Here is a 22,406-nt window from a genome sequence, read left to right on the forward strand (position 1 = left end):
TTTAACTGCTTCGGTTTTTTATTTTTCTCCTCTTCTCCACATGTAAGATTTACAGTGGTTTCTTAAAGAGCATTCATACTTGTATATCTCTGAAACAATCTTGTCTGTTACCTCTTAAACATACATACAAAATTACTTATGTTTGCCAAAAATTTGTAATCATAGTAACCCGTTTTTTCCTATTGCCATTGCCCAAATCATTGAAAAACACAGTGTACAATAATTTACATTTGAAATACTTCAAAGTGCTTGACAGTGATTTTCCAAGAATCGTATTTACAAGTGGCCTATACACATATGTACAGCTGTTACAAGTTGTGGCTGGAATATGGCTTTCTATGGAAAGTGCTTTATATTTGGTCAGTGGTGTTACTGACTGACCAATCCAAGGGTTACTGATAAAACAGTAACCACCAAAAGCTGAATTGTTGTGGACAGGTATTTACATAGTTTGTTGTTAAGCTGTATAAAATAGCTATTTACATAAGTGTTCCATACATAAAGTATCTTCTCTCTTCCAAGAATGGAGGAAGTCTTTCAGCCACAAACCTGGTTACTATCCCCAAAGAGTGTAAAACACAAGTAAACCGGAAGCAATTGCTGATCCAGTGCTCATGCCATGTCATCATCTGTGCTTACAACAGATATCTGTATAAAATAAGTATAAGTTAGCTACTAATAACAGGTACAAAACAATGCATATCACCACTACACTGCAGTTTGAAACAGGCTAGGTCTGCAGGCTAGTGACCACATTCAGCACTCATTACTCCATCCCAGGCATAGGACAGTAGTTGCCTACTACAACTTTAAATTTGATTAAAAAGATAAGTTCATATCATAGAATGGTTTGGGTTGGAAGGAATGTTAAAGATCATCCAATAAACTCCCCTGCCATGGGCAATGGCACCTTCCACTAGAGCAGGCTGCTCAAAGCCCCGTCCAACCTGGTCTTGAACACTGCCAGAGATAGGGCAGCGACAGCTTCTCTGGGCATCCTGTGCCAGTGCCTCAGCACCCTCACAGTAAAGAATTTTTTCCTTATATCTGTATTTTCCTTATATCAGTCTAATACTGAAACCGTATTTCAGTTTAAGGCCATTACCTCTTGTCCTATCACTACATGCTCTTTCAAAAAGAGCCTCTCCAGCTTTCTTGTTGGACCTGTACAAGTTCTACACTGCAGCCAGCAGCCTTCAAGAGCAGAGACTTCTCCTAAACTCAAGCCAGGTACAATTTGGCAGTCTTTATGTCTACTTTGAGGATTAACATGGAGCCTCAGACATGTCAATATGTTTACTTACTGCAGGGTAGGTGTGTCCTACTGAAGCGCTGTGTCTTCCAATATCAATTGTAAGGTCCTCTTCTGTAGTTTTCAGGTAGACAGGATTATCAAAATTCATACTTTTCATGTTCTTGTGCTGCCAGTGACGCCACATGAAGTAAGCAGCCGCTGCAGCCATTACCAGCAATACTTTAGGGAGAGAAACAGATGGCAAATATGGAGTATGATCAAGTCAAGCTCCTGACAGAGTGGCTTGTACCACCACAATGAGTCCCAAAAGGTAGAGAATGCTGTACTCACCAACAGGAAGAACAGTCCAAACTGCTGATGTTCCTCCAGCTGCAGCTACTTCAGATGTTGTACTACTGATGTTGAATCCTGCATGAGAATTTGAAGTAGTAAGATTACTTACTGACAGGCTGGCAGACTGTCAGATGCAAGCAATCCCCAAACCCAGAAGCTGCTATATTAGCTTCTCAGTAACACTGCAAAAACAGCCTAACAGGCTTCATCATCCTATATTAGTAGGAAGCTTTATTTCTTGCCTTCTCTGAGCACTCCTGGAATTACATTAAACCTATAGGTTCCACACTGTCATAAGTGAACTAGTTCTGTTACAGCTCCAGCTGCTGTATTTGTACTACACACACATGGCCTGTGTTCTCTACTTGCATGCAAAGGAGAAAGCTTCAAGTAGGCTAGTGGGTCAGTTTTCATTTAATTTCTCTAGATGTTTAGCAGTCTGAGTTATTGGGACCAGTACCTCCAGGAACTAGTCCAACAGTTGGAGATTTTTCTGTTGTGCTGGTATCTTTAGCCTCAGTGTAAGCCACAGTTGTTCCAGTACCTGAAACTAATTACAGATCAAGAACCCAGTTAATCCTGAAGTTCTGCAATGGCTTAGCTATGAGAGCCATGGTAGTGAATGTTTAGCAGATGCAGAGTGATCATGCAGCTTGTTAGCTTTATTGGAAACACTGACACTAACTATTTCACTAGCACACGCTCAGCTGAAGGTTTTTGATCAAAAATAATTCCAAGAACAAGGCTAGACAGTTAATCAGGCATGAATTTAGGTATTTAGAGTCATGACAACAGTAAGCCACCCTATCTCTCACTTCAGGTTTTCTGAGTGGTATTTTAATTCTACAAGTTTATTGGTTAAGTAATCTTTGATTTCTATAGCAACCCTTTAGAGCAGCCAACCGAGAACAGCATCCTTGCATTCAGTGCTCTAACTGTGGCAGTCAGAATCAACATGCAATACAGTAAGTAGCACTTTGGAGTTTCTAGATCCACTCTGCTGGACAAACAAGCCTGCCATATAGTCAGTGCTGAGGGTAGCAGCAGCAGCATATTTGGACCATGAAAGAAGGTCCTTGGCTAGCAAGATTCACCTATCAGCTTTTGAACACTATTTATACGCTGTAGAGCGATCTTACTTTATACCCCTTGTTTTATAAGAAAAGGGCTCAGTATGCTTTGTGCATGTGCCTGCTGTCTGCCGAAAGACATGGACGTATAAGGTCTTTTGCAAATGATGATGGTACAGAAGCCAAGCATGAACTTTGAACAGCACCTGCAGACTTAAGGGCCAGCTTAATGCATGCTAGAAGACCATCCCTGCAAGATTAATTATATCAGATTAACTCAAGCAAAGCTGCCACAGCCTATGCTGCCATATTTGCCTCCAACAGGTTCAGTGCCCCTATTTCTTCCCCATCTATCCTGGGAAATATTTCAGTCATGCTACCATACCTGCACATCTCAGACCATCTTCCTGCAAGAAGTATCCAACAGGACATGCACAAGCGTACTTTGGAGAGTGTTCATTTATCTGAGGAGCTGGGAGGCACAGGTAGCTACAGCCTCCATTTGCCATGTTCTCTTCACACCAGTTCCTGCCTGTTGGTACAGAAGTTGACAAGAGTGATGCAGATGTATAGCAAGATGTATAGGACAATTATTTGCTCAATAGCTCAAGAGTTACTTGTCTCTGCAGGTTACAGATTTGTACCTGCTCTACCTAAGAAAGAGAAATTGCAATTAGACCTTCTCTTGACCCCAGTGGGGTTGCTTATGTTAAGAAGCTCCATGCACTCTAAGTGAAGTAGACAACTATACTGGGAAGGAATACCTTTTGCCACCACCCAAGCAGGGCAGGGTATACTTCACTGTAAACTCTATTAGGGTTACCTGAAGGCTGAACAAGTTCATGATACACAATGATGTCCTGTGCATCATTGAGGTTGTTCACTAGGGTAACCAGTTCAGTTCCAGTAAATTTGTTAGCACCATAGACTGCCTCATTCTCTCCATCTATCCAGTACACACGATCCTAGAAGACAAAGTCAATGCATCCTATTACCTCCATGTTGCTATCAGCACCATAATTGATAGTCATGTACTAGCAAGAAGAGGATAGTTGACAGTTACTATGGAAAATCATTCTTACCTCAAATATTGTTAGAGCAAGAGGATGAGGAAGGAACATATGAGACTTCAGCACAATTCTACGGTCCTGGCCATTCAAGTCCACGCTTGACAGTGTATGTAGTTTAGAATCAAGCCAGTATAAACGGCTTTTTACAAGGTCTAGGAGAAAAAAAACAAACATATTTACTATCTAGATGAAGAACACCTTCAAAATCTCCTGCAAAAGTTGAAACACCCACAGATTCAAGAATAGTTGCAGTGTTCCCCTAGTTTCTTACCATACTGCTGCAGTGCTGTCTAAGTGGTCTCTGCCTTAACTATGTTATAGAGCAGTGTAAGAAAAGAAACCATTTCAGTATCTGAGAAGTGCTATCTGTGCCTGTTGCAGTTTCTCCAGGCATGCAGGAACTTCTCATTCTCAGAAGCTGAAAATAGTTCTCTGAAGGATGACCTTGGCTTTTGTAGCAAACAAATTGCTAAAGCTCCAAAATACCTCTGGCACACAGACAAGTTCAACATACCTAGAGCAATTCCATTAGGCCATTGGATTTCTGTTGTCACAAGCTGCTGTCTGTCAAATCCATTCATTCCTGCTTTTTCAATTTTTGCTGGCTCACCCCAGTCTGACCAGTACATAAAGCTGTGAAGCAGAATTTATGTTGTATGATGCACTATAGTACTGTGTAGTATCACTCTTAATTATGACCAATAACTAAAAAAGGCTACCTAAGTCAGTTATCAGGACATGGAGTAGCTGGTAGGTCTGCTTTTTTAAGAGAACCAGGACAAATACTCACCCAGAGAGAGGATCTACAGCAATAGAAGCTGGCTCTCTCAGCTCAGAAAGAAATAAAACCTTTCTTTTTGTGCCATCTAGGCTGGCCACTGAGATGGTCTTTGAAGCTGAGTCAGACCAATAGATGTTCTTATAAACCCAGTCAACAGCAATTCCTGCAGGGCTGTGTATGTTGTCCAGGATTCTGACATGTGTTCCAACTTTATCACGGGTATCAATAGAAGCACTGGAAGATAAAAATTACTTGTTTTCAACCCCTTCCTCCACAGATACTACCACCTGGTATGCCTCAGCAAATACTGCACAGAGATGTCAGGCAGACAATGCTGAAGACGCATTTGTGACTTTCCACAGCATCTTCTGCAAAATTGTAGCAGCAATTACTGAAGTGCAATGAGCATATACATTGCCAGTTGTGGGAACTTGCATCTACTGTACTTTGTCTTTAAGACATCAGGAAACAGTTCTCATTACGAAAGCCTAGAGAAGTATCTTGGGTAAAATGTGGGATGGTTTAGGGGAGCACATTAGGGTTCAGAAGCTGAGTCCATTTACCTGAAGATTGCTTTTTGGCCAAAGTCAGCCCAGTAAAGCTTTTGCGCAGCAATATCAGCATCTAGAGCTATGGTGTTTCTTAGCTGCTCTACTAGCTGAATGTATTCTTTCCTCTCAAGGCCAATCTTCCTGATATCTCGGCGGTTGGTGAAAATTAGACATGGTTCCTTCCCTGTGAAAACAGTGTATTATCTGCATTTCTAGAGATACAGTCACATATTGTTCTTTTACAAAAATTTTAAAAGTCGTATTTAGGATTTACCATTTCACACTTGCTAGTGGGTGATGACAGAAATCTTGGCTGTACCATATCTCATCTTTTTCTCCCCTCAACAACCCTAACCTCTTCTCCCTCCTTGACAGGTAGAGGTCATCTGCCCAGGGAGCAGACTCAAGCAGTTTATGTCAAGCTGCTTTAAGTACTGTATCATGGCATCATTAAAATGTTAGGAGTGTTCAGATCTCTAAAAGTTATATGGATAACAGCACAACAACCAGTGTCAAAACCACAATGGCACAAGCAGTACATAACTTGCTACCTCATTTTAAAGTGGGGATATAGGTCTTATGCTAATACTCACCCACTGCCTTGCACACCCCGGTAGCAAGATCCATCTGATAGCCACGACTACATTCACATTTGTAACCCCCTTTCAGGTTGATACAGATTTGACTACAGATACCAGGGTTCTGGCATTCATCGATATCTGTAAAGACAACAATTTAATTTATTCTCATCTCCATTACTAACAGGAGGGTCCATGTTAATCTACTTGATACTTGCCTCCACAGGTTCTCTTGTCTATAAGCTCAAACCCAGCTGGACAGTCACATTCATAGCCAATAACAAGATCTCTGCAGATATGAGAGCATCCGCCATTGTTCACAAGACATTCATTTATGTCTAGAAGAGAAGAATTGGCACTTATGAGACAGAACACACATTTAGGCTTAAAGTCTTAGTCATGGAGTACTCTACCAGATACCCATCCCTTTTCTAACAATGCCTGCCACATGATAAAACGCTTGGACACTTGAAGTCACATGTAAGACCCTCCCAAAATTCATATTTGCTCAGCTATCAGCATGGTACTTCTGTTACAAGTTGGCAGCAGCAGACAAAGATTGAGGCTCCTGGAAGTTTCGAAGTTTCTAATGCCTTCAAGTACCTTCTGGCCATACAGAAGTAATTCCAATAGGCAGTTCGGCAGTTTGTTACTAGCTTATTGACTAGGTTGCTCTTGGTTGTGTGTCTGACACCAAGGAAGTGCAGATGGGCATTCTAAACTGGTATCTGACAGCTCAGAAGCTGTGTCCAAGCATGTCTAGAGATAAGCATTGTGTAATGAGTTTATTCACTTACTACACTCCTTGAGGGGCTCATCACTCCAGTCCTTGCAGTCTCTCTGCTGGTTACAGACTTTATTGACATCTATGCATTCTCCACTTCTGCACTTGAATTTGCCAGGTCCAGAGCACTGAATAACTAAGATAATGAAGACTGTGAAGGCAACTACCAGCTTCAATAGATATTCTGCAAAGACTTTATTCCTGCTTAGTTCCACACTTACCATTGCTACAACTTGCTTCATCAGTGCCATCCAGACAGTCTCTCACACCATTGCACTGCCTACTCCCATGGATGCAGTTACCATCTTCACATCTGAACTGGTCTGGTCTGCAAGTCCGAGAAGCTGGAGGACATAGTCATTACAGACTTAAACTCCTGAGGTTTGCTGAAGAAAATAAAACAGGAGCCAAGCAACACCCCCTACAGAAAGGCCAAGTTAACTTACGGCAGTTGATTTCATCACTTCCATCCTTGCAGTCAGGATCTCCATCACAGCGCCACTTCTTGTGGATACATTCACCTGAGCCACATTGCACCTCACTGTCAGAGCACTTCACAGGAGGTGCAGGCTGGCGGCCACATTGCTCTAGAGATTCATCTGAGTGGTCAGAGCAGTCAGCATCATCATCACACACCCAGCTGATGGGGATGCAAGTGGAGCTTTTGCACTGGAACTCATGAACTCCACAGGTAGGAGGTGCACACTCCAGCTCGTCAGTGCCATCACTGCAGTCATCTTGACCATTGCAGACAAAGCTCTTGGAAATACATAGCCCACTGCTGCATGTGAACTCTGCTGGACTACAGGTCACATTGCCTGGAATAATAGAAATAAGAGAGATTAGCAGATTATCACAAGAAGACAGACATTTGTATGAAGGTGTTTTGCTTTGCAGGTTCTGTATCAGCTGTTAGCTGGCAGTTCAGCATTCTGTGTAAGGCTCTAGAAGAGCCTAACCAACTACCTACAGGACGCTTGGGCCCCACACAAACTGTCCTCCTTGCCTTTGGATGTTATGAGTGAGAGGCATCAGTTTTGAGCTACTGAGTGATAACTTCCTTCTGAAGCAGCTCAGCTTTTCTGCTTCAGATTGTGAGCCTTTCAGAAAATAGGCTCAAACCCTGTGAACCAGAGACAGAAGGTAAGAGAATTGCTAACTCTAGGCAAAGATTAAAGTAGCCAGATGGTCAGCATGCACTGTAGTTTGAAATTGAAGTGTTTTGTGCTGGTCCCCTGGGCAGCACTGGCCCTTTTGCCTGGACCAGTGGGGATAACAAACCAAGATCTTGCACCAGTTCATCCAGTGGTTTTAAGCACACCCACACAACTTACACCAGTACAAATTATGCTGGTTTAATGGCAGTGCAGCTAGCAGTTCAGTATGCCTAGACTGACAGTTTTATCAGCTTCATTAGAAATGCTGTATATAGATTTATTTGGCACATTAATGTATTTGCTTGCTAAGTAAGGCAGCAACTCCACAGTCACATAGCAAAAGTCTGAATATCTGTTTTGTTAGCCATCCAGGTAAGGTGGCTCTGATGGAAGCTAGCCCTGTGTCTTTGGTTGCAGCAGATTTGTCTTGGGACACCTCAGACAACACATATGTAGGCAAGTTCACGAAAACAAGTGGGGAATGCTGCACTCTAATGCTGGCAGTGGCAGCTTCATTTGCATACCAGCCTGAAGCTATCCCCCCAAAACCTGAAACCTAGCTTCCCTAGTCTGCACTTTTAGACAAGTACACAGAATACTCCAGGATAGGGCTGTAAAGCAGATCCGCTGTGCCCTTAGCTACAAGTCTCTACTACATCTTTAGGAGACCATTTGTTAATGTAAGCAGCAACTAGAGTTACTTGTTGAGAAATTCTGCAGTGAACAAGTTCCGATAGTTTGCCTGACATGTGACTTAGCCTATTCCTATGGGAAAAAATTAGCCAGAGACCAAAGACAGATGTTGAATAGCTTATACTGCTGTAGTTCTTAACTTAACAGGATAGAGGAGTGTTAGAAGAAGTCCATTTTGCTATACAAGCTGGAATACAAAGTGAATGTAGGCTTAAGGAGATATTGATACCATGAGAAATTTATCTTCCCAGGCATACTGCCCAGCTAGCTCCTTTCTAGACAAGTCAATTTCAAATAGAGTTATGCAGCCACTGTTTCTTCCCTTACCACAATTCTCTTCATCTTCACCACTGTCACAGTCTTTTTCACCATCACATTTCCAGGACACTGGGATACACTGGGTTGACTGAGGACCACAGCTGATTTCATTTACCCGGCATGTTCTCATATCTATTAAAAAAAGTTTTAAGTTCAATTTTAAGAGCTACTGATCTTGGGTTTTAGCAGTTGTCCTGAAAGGCTTCAGCCCTGGACAAAGTTGCAGTTCATTAGATGCCAACATCCATCTAAGTTGATGGCGCCATCATGGGAGAGGTTACATCAGTTTGTAGTGTTCAGTAAAACAGATTCTTCCAGTTCCTAACAGATTAGTATTTTAAGGGTATCTTTGTAGTGATAGCTTTGTGACTGCACACCAGTTACACTGTAGAAAGTTGAGCTATAATACATAGTAGCAGGACTAACACCAAAATGCAGTAAGACTTGGGGCTGAAGTACTCTTCAGTGTGGATCCTACTGATATACAGAAATGAAGCTTAACAGATCTATATTCCTTGAATAGTTACCACACTTAAGACTGGGATTGCTAACTCCAAGACCGCACAGTCAAGCCTCTGCAATTCTGCTTCCCCCTCTCCAAGATGTGGTCAGTCACTCGGTTCCTACAGTAGCCCTGGTTAACTTACAAAGTAGTTGTGTTGGAGGACAGCGATCGCTTGGTGAACAAGCCACAGTAATGGTCAGGCCTGTCACGTTGTGCTTGCTGCTTCTGATTGTCAGTAAAACCTTGCACCTGCTATCTGTTACCAGGTACAAGCGCAGAGTCCCCACTCAGTTCTGTATCTTTTTAATTAGTAAAAAGCCTTGTCAAGACCTCAAAAGAGCCAAAGGCAAGCTAGCACTTAGAAAGGTGCTCTCCAGTACAAGTTCATTCTTCCTTTAGGAAGGGAGCTAGGCTGCAAGCAGATGAAGTCAAAATGCTATTTCCTGCAGGCTTGCCTGCGCCGACAAGCCAAGTTCACTTACGGCACAGTTCAGCACTCTCGTCAGACCCATCCTCACAGTCCGGATCCCCATCACACTGCCATCTGTTAGGTACGCACTGTCCACTGATGCACACAAAATCAGATTCAGTACACGTCTTCTTCACTGCAAGGGAGAAGGACAGCCACTTGTTTATAGACCAGAGCTTAGCTTGTTTGTTGCAGCTAGAGATAAGCTGTCTTGCCCTAGGAAAGTGATGCAACACCCTTAGTTCTTGGATGTCTGGTGCAGCCCTCCACCTGCCTAATGACAGCATTATTTAACACTTCCTAGAAAGTTATGCCATGCACAGAGAAATATTTCTCTTCCCATAAAAAGGCACTGAAGGACTACTGCTGTTGAGGGGGAGACTATGCTGCTAGCTGCTGCCTTGAACACACTTGAGCTAACATAAGGTCAATTGATATTGATATTCAAACCCTCAGTTTATTATCAAGGCATTTGATTTGTCATTACAGAAGCCTAGTACTATGCAACCGTACGGTAACAGTTTAGGTCTGCTTGAGGAGACTGGCAGTTCAAACACACCAGTGTTGGATATGGAGTCTGTTTTGCCTCATCTCTAAGTATTTCTAGTCATTCATCTTGGCCTCTGTGTCTGCTTAAAGCAAGAGTTGGCTGCCAAAGCTAGATTTAGTGTTTACGGGAGACTCAGTGGAATCACTTTCACAAATAAACCAGGGCATTTAACCATAGAATAGCCAACAGCTATGTGCTAATAGCAAATATTTTTTAATATGTCTTCAAGGAACAACTGAGAACAGGCTTGCATTCTGTTCTTGACAGTCATCACCTTTGCAAATAAAGTTTTGGTCATGACCTTTTCTCTTAGTCATCAATTTCAGGACACTTTAATAACACTTGGGAAAATTCAACTGCCTCATATGGATACAAGGCATCAAGATAGTCCCTCAGTTGTTCTAGGGAATCTGCCCTCTACTCTCTATTCTGACTGCAAGAAATGCTGGACAGATTAGCATCTCTCCAGATATCCACTGTTAAGCCTCCACTAACTAGCAAGTACTACTACAGAGGTATTATTTTGATTACTTACCACAGGCACTTTCATCACTGCCATCTAAACAGTCTTCATCACCATCACATTTCCAGAGTAAAGGAATACAGCGTCCATTACTACACGGAAATTGGGATTCCTCACATTTTGCTCTTGCACCTTCAATGAAAAAAAGAAAGGTAAGCCCCAATACTGTTTAGAAATACTTTCTTGCTTTCCCTCACTGCTGATCAAGAAGCCATCCAGCTTAAACAACAGAACATTAACATGAAACCAGATTAGAGTTCCAGATATTTGTAGTGACCTTATTCAATCATGAAAGTAAGGCCAGAAGCTTTCCTTCACAGTGCAAGTGCAGAGCTTAAGCAGTGTCCACCTGCCAAACAACAGTAAAGCAGTCGCAGCATTCTTCTTATTGAGTTTTCCTTTTCAAGGCAGGGTTAAGTTTGCAAGGAAGAGGGATGTGTGCACACAATGACTTCTGCTGTCCAGTGCTTAGCACTGCATTCTCAGAACTCTTCAAGTTTTAATCAAACTGTGTTTAAACTTCACTAACGTCAAGCTAGATTAGCTTTTCAGTGCTCTGCTGCTAATATCTTACAACAGAATCCCCAAAATGCCTGTAAAGATAGCTTAGATATCTGCTCTGTAGTTGAACAAGTTTTCATGATTCAAGTTACTCCTCAAACAAGGGCACCCAGAGACATTCCTTAGCATACACAAAAAGGGGACAGATAATTTACAGCTTCCTTCTGTAATCAAATCTGTTGATTCATAACTTGTAACAGTCTATGGTAGCACACTTGAATAACGTACTGCTTTCTGCATAATGCTTAGAGTGCATTTTCCAGACTACCTTCAGCTCTAAAGCTGTATGACCCCATCCCTCAAAGGAGCCTACTTCATCTTGAAACTGTATTACAGCTGTCACTAGTAACAACAGCCTGCTTCTTCAGCAGCTAAGCCAGAGCTGTTCCATGTAATGCATGCAGGCAAGTCTGTAACCTCATGCATTAGTATTGGCTGAACATGTCTACAGCATGATGCAAGACTCCCTACTCCTCTTTGGTTTATTGCATCATTTAGTGGTGGTGCTTTGTCTTGACATTCCAGGGCTTACAAAGGGCACCAATTTTTCAGAACATTACTTGTTATTTTATATCTTCCGTGTATGACAGGCAAAATGCAAGACAGTTTCCAAGCGGAAGGAAGTATTCAGCCATTTCACATTACACTGGTCAGCCATCAGGCACCGGGCAATTGCAAACCCTGGACAGACTACAAACCAGGACAATATGGACAATTTTACCTGCTGAGTATCTCATGTAAACTCATGCTAGAAATAAAGGATTTGAAACAGCAGCTTACTGACCTCTGCTAATGTTTTAGCAGTCTTACTGGTTGAGTAAACACTAACTCACTTGTCAGAGTAAAGCCATAACAACTTGTTTCATGGGAACAGTGTTCAAAGAGTGCCAAAAACCTGAACATCAGCTCTTGTACTCTGCATTTCCATCCTTCCTCTCCTTTTCAGGATGGGAGTTACACCAGCATGCACTTTCTAATAGCATGTTTTGTAAAGCTACTATTATTTAGTCAAGAGCTGTCAAACAAGAAGGTTGCCTTATGCCAGAAGGCACACCCCAGACAGCTTAGAGAGGGTGCAGCAGCCACAGCTATCATCTTGCTCTAAACCTGACATAACCTAACATCACTTTGTTGTCCAGTAACCTCTAACAGAAGAGGCCTTGCGCTTGCAAGCCCTGGTCACACATTATTCCAGTTATTATTGTACTACTATCGAAAATATACAACAACTGACTCCTACTAGTTTTGAGACATTCTCAATCGAGGCTTTCAGAGCGAGAACAGTCAACCTTTCCCAAAATAGCATACTAGAGATACTAGACTAAGCCTGCCACCCAGGAGATCCCAAAATAACTCCACAGTCCTTAGTTACTCTATTTCAAGCTAGAATAACCAGAAAAGGCTTGCTAGGACTGCTTAGTACATCGTGACTTACAAACATAACATCACTTTGACCAAATGGTACAGGGAAGCTAAGCTACACATAAGGCTAAATGAAACAGTAATTGAGCTTGGAGTAACAGCTTTACCTTCACAATTACAACCCTTAGAACAACCCATTCCAAGAAGGTTACATTGCTTTTGCAGCTGGTACCAAGCAACATGTCAGAGCAATCACTTTTGTTAGTCCACAAACTAAAAGAACTGACAGCAGGTAACACCCACACAGGTGCACAAAGGTAGAAGTCAGCATCTGTTGCTATTTCTGAAGATGCCTGTCAAACTCTAAGACCCACTTTGAGTGAGCTCCAGTTAAGAAAAAGATTAGTTGCAGCCAGTGACTGTGGTGCCATGTCTTAGACCAAGCATAGTCCTCCAAGACCAGGTAACCACTTAGTCATGACACTACAAGCCTAATCCGCCGCTATTTGTAGCAACACAGTCATACCTCAGCTGTGGCTTCAGTCACCAGACACTTAATGATTTTTAGATCAGCATCAATTAGACACTAATTCAAAGCTTCTCTTCACTTGCTACTCATACATGAGAAGCACCATCACACCTTTCTCCTCCTTGGGATAAGGCTTAGGCAAAAGATTTAGAGAACCAGTAACTTCACAGCCTGTGATTGCTAACACACATTTTTTACTGTTCCCCAGGTAGGCACTTACTAGAAGTAGGCTCATAAGCAGCAATGTGCATAAGGTGAAAGAGTACAGTTGCAATGACTAGCCAAGTCAAACTAGCTTTGTCCATACCTCTCCTGTCACTGTCTCAGCCCCTTAAGCAAGTTGCCAGATCACTTGTCTGGGCAGCCGCAAACATGTGACACTTGTGTGCTGCCATCTGACACCAAGTCCCAGAAAAGCTTGCAACAGCGATTGGGAAACCTTGAGAGAGAAACTAGCTTAGACTCCCCCAGACCCTGCTCCCCATGAACAGGAGAGAGCTGGTGGGGCTGCTAACTCAAATTGGGGGAAGAATCTCTGATTCTATCTTGGTGGCCTAGAACTGCCCTCCACTGTTTATCTCTTGCTGTGATTTCTTGCCACAGTGCACTAGCAGTTTCAGTGATTGCCAGCTTGGTCCTTCATACTGCAGCTGTTTAATCATGTCTGTTGTAGAGCGGATATAGAAGCAGTGTACATGACTGTGAATTGAGGAGTGACTAGGCAGACATTTCCCCTCCTCCTCGTCTGAGGAATTGGATACAACAGTGCCCCGGCTGGGCTCTACCTGACAGGCCCTGTGTCTGAACTCCTGTGCACAGTTAGGACTACAAGGTCCAACCACCTTTAAGCATACGTTGCCAACACAGGCAAGATCTGACACTGAGGCCTACTTTAGGGCATTAGTCAGGAGATTAGAAGTCATAGAACAACGGACACACTAATTGCCCACCTCTCACCTCAAGAATAGCCTGGACCTCAGTTCCTGAAGGAGAAAAGGAGTCAGTCAACTATTGCCTCCACTCAAGAGAAAAGGCTTTTTAATTAGCCATCCAGTTGGCTTAATGTGCCATTGGGGTAGCTGCTCCTGCGCTGGGACGCAACCCTGGAGATCGCCACGAACAGCGCTACTAGCGCCCAGCGAGAAAGCCCGGCCCGCAAGGGACCCGGCGCTGGCAAGACCCAACCTTGCCACCAGGTGGAGCTCCTTTGTGGTGGTTACCGTTGGCCCTGAACCAGAGCCATGCCAATGCTGCTGGATGCCACAAAACCGAAGTTGCACAGTAGTTTGACAGCACCTTTAACGCCGCAGGCTTTTCAAGGGCGCCTCTTCCTCCCCCCGCGACAAAGCCCCAGCCCTCCCCGCCCCGCGGTGAGCCGCAGGCACGCAGACCCTCCGGTCAGCACCAGGGATCGCGCAGGAAATCAAACCCTCCCGCGGCACCCGGGTGGCTCCCAGGAGAGGTGCTCGCCGAGGCTCGGGCCCACCCCCACGGGCCCCGTGCGCGCCAAGGGCCGCCGGGGAAGGCGGCGCCGCACCCGAAAAGAGGGGCGTGGGGCAGACCCCGACGGCAAAGACTCCGGGAGGCCCCTCCGCCCAGCCCCGCTTCCCCCCTTCCTCCCTCCCGCGCAGCGGGCGAGCGGCCCAAGAGATGGGATAAAAAGGATAATACATAAATAAAGGGAAGGGCAGTGGGAGAAGAGTAAAAGAAATTGGTCCTGGGGGTGGCGGCGGCAGCAGCCTCAGCGCCCCCCCCTCCCCGGCCCCGCACTCACCGTCGGCGGTGGCGCGCAGGCAGCTGAGGGCAAGCAGCAGGTACAGCGGCCAGCAGCACGAGACCGCCCGCCGCCCCGCGCCGTGCCCGGGGCTGCCTGCAGCCGCGCTCGGGTCTCCGCACTGCCGGTCTAACCGCATCGCCGCGCCGGGGACGGAGAAAGGGCGGGGAGGGCGGGCAGGCAAGTGCCGCGGACGGAGAGGCGAGGAGAGGAAGAGGGAGCTGGCGACACGCACAGGGGGAGGGTGTCCCCGCCGCGCTCTTATACCAGCCGCCCGGCCGCCCTACGCGGCTGCTGGTGACTCACGGCGCCGCGCCGGGCCCCGGTTGGCTCGCCAGCGCCGCCCGCCCCCGCTTCCTCCTCCGCGGCACCTGCGGCCTCCGCGGCGCTCCCGCACACCGGCTCGGCTCGGCTCGGCTCGGCGCGGCGCGGCGCGGTGAGTGGCGCTGCGGCGGGGCGGTGCGGAGCGGTGCCGTGCCGTGCCGTGCCGTGCCGTGCCGTGCCGTGCCGTGACCCTTTCTCCCGGCCTTCCTTCCGCGGGGCGGAGGGCGGTGTGACTCCGCTGACAGCCCTGGCACCGGGCTCAGCGGTGTGCGGCAGCCCCGGCGGGAGGGAACTTTGGCGGCGGCGTAAGGGGCGCGGGATGGGGGGGCAGCTGCTTTGTTTCGCCTGCTTCCCTAAAACGCGTCCGTCCGCGCCCCGCCGCGGAGAGGGGGCGTTGCGGACCCCCGTGCTGGGCGGCACAGCAAGGCGTGCCGACATCCGCGTAGCGGGATGGTTTTGTGCACAGAAGCGTTTTTTCCGTTGGGTGTCCCCCCGCCCGCCGCCCCACGCGCAGATGCCGGCGTGCCTGTGGTGTTTTTCCTCCCTCCGTAGCAGAACTTAACTTAAAAAGAAGCAGGCGCAGCTCTTATGGAAGAAATTCACTACTTCTGTATTCTCTGATCAGGGATGGTGGTTAATTAGTAATTGTACAAAATGATACGCTGAAGCCGTGTAATTACAAGCTTAACCTTTTATTCTAAGGAGCAGAATTGGTAGTTTTGTTCCACATTTGTAGCGTTTTGAACATCCAATTGTGTCTTGGTGAAATAAAGAAAGAAAAGAAGGGTTGGTCAAATGCAAATTTGGTTTTGTTCGCAGCACGCTTAGCATTTACAATTGAGGTTTAGTGATCTGCCTTTTTTTTTTTTTCATTTATTTTCATAGGCTTGCTATTTTGCAGTAATTGTATGTGTTGTGCTGTTAGTATCATAGAGGAGACATAAAACCCAGCAAGCTGCTCCATCCAAAAATGTTGCAAAAGCTCATTGCTGTTTCTTGACTTGGAAATGAAGTCTTGAATTACTTGCCAAGTATTTTAAGTCATATTCAGTAATTCCTCCAATGAAGCAAGTATCTTTGAGACTTTGTGTTTCCTAAATGCCATAACATGTTTCTTTATGCATTATTTGCAGATTGAAGCCCTTTTTGAATCACATCCAGTTGTGTCATGACTCCACTAAAGACAAGTCATACCACTGCATGAATAACTTTGGAGTGGATTATCTCTTGCAGTTCATGTAATGAATGAGTGTCCGGGTCATCCAAATAGGCAAATGATGTATCAGAATTGTTAAAATAGTCAAGATTTTATTTCAGGTAACTGATATACATCTGAGAATGGTATTTCTGATATGTCTGTTAATATGAAGAGAGCAGTTCCTTGTGTTTGCCTTCCTGTGGTCCCTCTACCTCATGGCCTCAGGGGCAGCAGGAGAAAGACTCTGTCTAGTATGTGGCATTAGATGCTACAGCATTGTTCTTGCAAACATATGCTGCTTCAAGCGAGAAAAATCTATTGTGTACAAAGGGCTTGACATATGTCCTCAGGAAGATGGCTTAATGTAAGTTGTACACTGAAAACATCATTCTCCTTGGAGATCTTCAGCACGACACACTGCCTTCATTTGGGTGCTCACTGTTGCATGGTTTGCTGTGAAATGAACAGCATTTTCACAAATGTCCTGTTATCATTACAGAAATATTTTAGAAGACATACACTGAGTGCAACAATATACAAGAAGACTCCAGTCAAGCAGAAATATAAGGCTGGTCATAACTGAGCGTATGCTGGTAGTTGATGGTCTTCCTTGTTTGTCTATGGAAGATATAGATTTACTGGAGGGAGGAAAAGTAGTCTTTGTCCCCCATGTTATTGCTGCTCCATGAGCACTTGCACCTGGCTTTGCAATGGGGAAGCAACTTTCTATCTTGGATGTACTTAGTTCTTTGCACACCCTGTGCTTTGCACACCAAAGCAGAACTTGCTGTAAAATACTTTTTGTCATTTCAGCTAAGTTAAAACGCATGAGTAAGTAAGTGCATGAGTCTGATCATCCACATACTGCTGGAATCTGCAGTGAAGGAACTCGGACAGAAAAGGAGCTCTGTTTAAGAAAAGGGGCAAGTAACCTGCCAGCCCCTACAAGGAGATCTGAGATCTATGGGAGCCGGAAACTGTCTGCACTAATGTTTTGTGTCTGTGCAGCAGCCATAGCCTTGCAAAGGCTTGCTTCATGTGGGAATGGGAAGGTGTCTGCAGGGATTTGTGTTTTGTGTAGTAAGTTGTAGTGTCACTTTGTTCATACACACAAGGATACAAACCAGAATAGATCTATACAGGAGAACTGGAATAAAATTGTGGGTTTCTGTTGTCAACATACATGCTTAAGAGAATAGCAGTCCTGCTATGCTAGCGATAAAGTAGGAGCAAAATACCTGGGAAAGTCTAAGGTTTAGGAACGATACCAAATTTTGTAGAGAGTGTGAGCTGGCCTTCGTAAGTCCTTTTGTCATCAGTCTGGGAAATGCATTAACATTTGATTTGTTTCCATGTGTGACCCTCCTTGGGTCTCCTTGGGTTTTTGACATGTCTGTTCTGAGTTGAACTTCGTCAGCTGTCAGGAAGTCAGGAAACCACAGACAAAAGGTGGATGAACAAGTGACCAACCTCAGGGAGCACAGAGGGGGAATATGAAGGGGAAGCTGGCATTGCCTTCTCAGTTAAACAAGTTCCTATGCTGAAGAGCGATCTCAAAGGATGTTTCGCTCCTCTAGTGCTCTCAACCAGTCTCTGTCCATCTTCTATTATTATTTGCATTAATATGTATTTGTAGTAATGTTATTAAATATGCACTGTAAGTATATATGATGTGCAGAGTACACAGCTAATGTTTCCAAAACCACTTAGGCATTATGCAGGAGTAGTTTCTAACCAGGCTGGCTGAGACACCAGAGAAAAGCATTTGTAACAGTGGCTTCTTCTGTTGTACTGGGCACTTGGATTCAGTGGACTTTCACTAGACTTGAAGGTTTGTGGCAGATTTCTCATTTGTGATAACAGGACATGCCATCTTTTTGAGGATATTCTATAGAACAATCTGTGCACAAAAAAGTGTAAAATTTCAAGTGGTATATAGTATTAAATATTACGCATAATAGTTTTGTTAGTGCTAATTGTTCTTGGAAAAGTCTCCAAGTCTCTGTCCTATTTTCTGACTCATAGCTGGTGAATATTCTTGAATGTCCATTGATGTTCCCTTGAGAAAAGATGGAAAAGATTGCCAAGAAGCTAAGTGAACCAGTTAAGCATTGCCTTTGCCTTAAAAAATGACCAAAGTAACAAGAAATGGCATCGTTACTACCTTTCCTTTGGGGAATTGTGGTGGATATTTGTCCCCCTGAGACTTTCCAACATCAATTCGCATGAGAATGCATTTGGACTTATAGGTTTGCATCCTTTGAGATTATTAATTTACCCTGTTGGTTATAGAGTGTAAGGTCAACATACAAGAGAAAATAAAGAATATAAAGGGCTTTCTGAAGTACACATAATATGAGGTCAGTGTGGTTTGTGTTTGTTTCTCTTTTCACCTTAAAGACCCTCTAGCCTCCACTTCTAAATGAGTTTCTGAAGCACTGGGATTACAATTTCACCCTCAGGTCTTAAATCAATGGGACTTTTGCCTCCAGCTTCTCTGGTGGAGGACATGAAGTCAGGATACATCTACAGTATACAACTTAACCTAATAAAGAAAAGGAAAGCCTCATGTGTAGAAAAAGCAGCAGCTACATATCATGGTATAACATCCTGACTTAGGATCACTTGCAGAAATATTTTCTTCAATATACGCTCCCAACAAAGACATTAACTGCTCATAAAGTCATTGAATTGGCTGTAATCAAACGAGGTGTATTCATGGCTGTATTTTGGAAGTGCAGAGACAGGATTTGTATTTCTGACTTAAGAGGAGTTGTACAGAGCATGAGAGAGAGACAGAATGCATCCTTAGGGATAATATAAAGTCAGTATGTGCATGAATCCTTCTGATCCATACGTTTTCATGGCTATGTCTGAGGGACAAATTTGCCGCCTTTTTTGTAAGGCTTCTCTGCAAACTATGTGAAGGTATATATTGTTGCTGAAAGTGCTACTCACATATGTGTTCTGTGTTTTGTCTGCAGCTTTAGGGAAAAAAAAAAAGGAGACACAGACAACTTCGCTCTAATAAAGTACCTTTCCTGTGGTGTTCTCAGGATACCCAACAAACAGTAAATGAAGACTCACAAAAATGTCCCTCTTACCCTCCCAACCATCATCATCTGACTTGTAGGAATGAGGCAGAAAGAACTGATGCCTCACTGGTGATTTTAATAACAATTTTTGCTATATTTTTTTTATCGTTTGTGGTACAAGAAACATGGATAGTTCATCTTTGAAGGAGGGCAGAAAGTATTTGTCTCCTTTGGATGTATTCTTCACAATGGAAAAAACATTGAATATAATTCTTGACCTGCCAGCACCAATTGGAATTTGCTGCTGGTTTCTGTGAAGACAGGATTTCCTCTGTGGTACAAATTAGTAATTTTTCTTTGTATAGTCACTTACTATAGTAAGTGTGTATAGTGACTTTGTATAGTCACCATGTTTCTGAGGATCTTGCATGTGTGATACGAGCACGAATGCATTTTAGTTAGTGTTGCAGTATTTGAAGACATCACAAAAGTTAAAATCATGTTAGGATCAGAACCTAGAAGTATTTAATTTGTTTTCAAAACCCAAATCCAGGTTTCATTAGTGGTCCTGTACTGTATAAATTTGCAAATGATAGAGTTGTAAATTATGCATTGGAACCCAAACTTGCACTATGCTTTTTTTTTTTTTTTCAATAATACATGCTAAAACTTGAGTTGTGGTGGAAAAAGAGGTTCCATTTCTTCCTGCAGATGCGGGACAGAATGTGACTTCAAAATACAGCCTTGCCCATTTTGCAGCTGTGTGACTACTTCCACTTTTTTATATTTATCTTTAAAAATGAGATACTCTTTAGAATATCATACCCTTATGTGACATCAATTCTATATGCTTAGTAATAAACCAAATACAAATTGATCTTGCTGATACTGCAAGATTTATTTTCAGTATACCTAGGCTGGAGTATATTCTGATGAATTTTTCCTGTGAGACTGGCATCTGTTAATAAAAACATTTAGACAGATTCCTCCAGAAGTACATGTTTGTAAAGTTTTCCAGTGGAAAAATATGAATTTGAAGTTTGTTTGCCTTTTTTTTTTAGAGTGTACTCATGACTAACTGTGTGCGTGTGTTCACTTTTGTGGAAGTACACATGCATATTGGGAAATCTGACATTTGTGTTCCAAAACCTCTGTATATCAGGTGGAGGAGGAGGATATTTCTTTTCTTCTTTGCAAAGAATGAAAAATGGTCATGTGTGTGTTAAAAATAAGGAATATGATTAATTAAGCAGTGATTATGGTGTTGTGCCTGGAGGGCACAGGTAATAGGATGGGAAACAAAAATTACCGGAAAGCTCAGAGTGGGCCATAATGTTCTTGCATGCTAGCAGAGAAGCTTTTAATCAGATCCTGAAATGATGAGGGTGTCACTGCAGATGTGTGAAAAGAAATATTATTTTCCATTCAGATGATGAACGGAATGATGACCTGGAACATTTTGGGAATGTTCAGATTTGGAGGATAATAGGGAAACAGAATACAGTGTATTAGCCCAAATACAGATGTTTCTGAACATGTTTTTGATTTGCAAAAAAGGTAAAAAACATGGCAGAAAAATGTGCCTCTGTAGAAGGGTAAGCAGCAGGGAACCATGCTGGGGGAGTTCTCCCTGTTCTTGCCACAGAGAGGCTGTGGTGGTTGGTGGTCAAAAAAAGAATGAACTAAGGACATCATGAGAGCGCTGCCCTAGGATCATCAATTATTTGGAGTAACAACAGGTTATATTTTCTGTGTCCAATAGTTGCTGCAGAAATGATCTGTTGTCACACTCTGCATTGCCTAGTCATATTTAAAATGCAGATTTCATTTATCATCCATAAGGGTGTTGTAAACTCTTGCTACTATGATTAACTAGCCCTTCCTCTTCCCCATATGTTTGAGTTTCACAGTCTTTTTTTTTGATACTGTCGTTTGGGAGGAGGTGGAATATTTGACAGGCAAATGGTCAAACTCTTTTCTAGTGCAGGTGGTGTTTGGCAAGAAGTGGTAGACATTTATAGACTGAGGAAATGCAGTATAACAGCACTTCCTTTAAATTTTAAATTACATTGAAATTGATCAGTACTGATGTCTGCATTTATAAGCCATACAATATTGTTTTGCATGCTGAAACATTGTTAGATTTTGCTTATAAGGAAATTGCTTCTGTGAAATGAAATGATGCCATGAAATACAGTTTCTGTATCTGTTTCAAGCATATAACATAAATATGTCTGTCTGTAGCAATACACAGACTCTAACTTTCATTCTGCTGATTGAAAATCAGCTTTCTTAGGCTTGGGCTGTCTTAGGACATACGTGGGTAGGATAGATATAGATATGTTTTACTCTTGTAAGGTAAATTATTTTCTTTCAAAAGGAAAAGTATCTTTTTATAATAATGAACAGAAGACTGGAAGGGAAGGCTAAGTCTAGTCTAGTCTCATGTTGTAGAAAGTTAAGTCGTAAGTAAACCATAAATTGATTATACATCATGTTGCAACCCTTTAGAGGGTTGTATGTGGAGGGTTTCTTGGTTACTTTTTTTGTTCTCTTTTTCCAATGACATATACTGTAAACCTTATCAAGAGTACCCTGATGTCTTATTCCTGGGATACCTAGTTATCTTCTGAATTCCACACAGGATGTATTCCTGTTCATTTTGTTTCTGTTTCTTCTGAGACTGACCTTCACTTTCAGCAGCTGTGCCTGACATTATTCCCTTTCATCTCTCAGACCCCTTTTTTCCAAGCTAAGCTAGCCAAACTCTTTTGGGCACTTCAGTGATGATAGACCATCCCTCTAACCATTGTGCTTGGGATCATCAGCTCCTCTCCTAGTTTGAATCCACTTTTCCTGGGCTTGACTGAACAGAAAGGTAAGTGGTACTTCAGGATGCAAAGAGGTTTCATCCCAGCCTTGTATGCTAATATAAAATTGATATTGATACTTTCCTTGCTAGAAATACCTTGACTGACATGCTGTG

General features: G+C 43.3%; 1 protein-coding gene and 1 long non-coding RNA gene across 5 annotated transcripts in view; one reads left to right on the plus strand and one right to left on the minus strand.

Moving 5' to 3' along the window:
* On the minus strand, positions 1–19,387 carry VLDLR (very low density lipoprotein receptor). Of its 4 annotated transcripts, XM_030470062.1 has the most exons (19): positions 14,864–19,387; positions 10,650–10,769; positions 9,578–9,700; positions 8,600–8,722; positions 6,869–7,240; positions 6,644–6,766; positions 6,436–6,558; positions 5,857–5,976; positions 5,654–5,779; positions 5,073–5,244; positions 4,519–4,743; positions 4,243–4,361; positions 3,741–3,880; positions 3,482–3,623; positions 3,044–3,190; positions 2,049–2,138; positions 1,586–1,663; positions 1,305–1,474; positions 1–648 (listed from the first exon to the last, which is right to left on the minus strand). In XM_030470062.1, the coding sequence occupies exons 1-19, from the start codon at positions 15,000–15,002 to the stop codon at positions 613–615; spliced, it is 2,688 nt and encodes an 895-aa protein (XP_030325922.1). In that variant the 5' UTR covers positions 15,003–19,387; the 3' UTR covers positions 1–612. The 4 variants fall into 4 exon arrangements, with proteins under 4 accessions (XP_030325922.1, XP_030325924.1, XP_030325923.1 ...); XM_030470064.1 differs by lacking the exon at positions 8,600–8,722; XM_030470063.1 differs by lacking the exon at positions 2,049–2,138.
* The window catches only part of LOC115600749, a 14,594-nt gene continuing 11,574 nt past the window's right edge, over positions 19,387–22,406 (plus strand). The window contains exon 1 of the long non-coding RNA XR_003989135.1: positions 19,387–22,298. This is a non-coding gene — a long non-coding RNA (uncharacterized LOC115600749). The remainder of the gene's footprint in view (positions 22,299–22,406) is intronic.

The sequence above is a fragment of the Strigops habroptila genome, chromosome Z (assembly GCF_004027225.2).
Source record: "Strigops habroptila isolate Jane chromosome Z, bStrHab1.2.pri, whole genome shotgun sequence".
Taxonomy (NCBI): domain Eukaryota; kingdom Metazoa; phylum Chordata; class Aves; order Psittaciformes; family Psittacidae; genus Strigops; species Strigops habroptila.

What these genes read in the sequence shown, in the direction of transcription:
- VLDLR (XM_030470062.1), bottom strand. Translation starts at nt 15,002, where the DNA reads ATGCGGTTAGACCGGCAGTGCGGAGACCCGAGCGCGGCTGCAGGCAGC. An exon ending in TGAAGATGAAGAGAATTGTG is followed by an intron (nt 7,241 to 8,599) that starts GTAAGGGAAGAA and finishes CTATTATTCCAG; the next exon opens with GCAATGTGACCTGTAGTCCA. An exon ending in TGAGCCCCTCAAGGAGTGTA is followed by an intron (nt 5,977 to 6,435) that starts GTAAGTGAATAA and finishes CTTCTCTTCTAG; the next exon opens with ACATAAATGAATGTCTTGTG.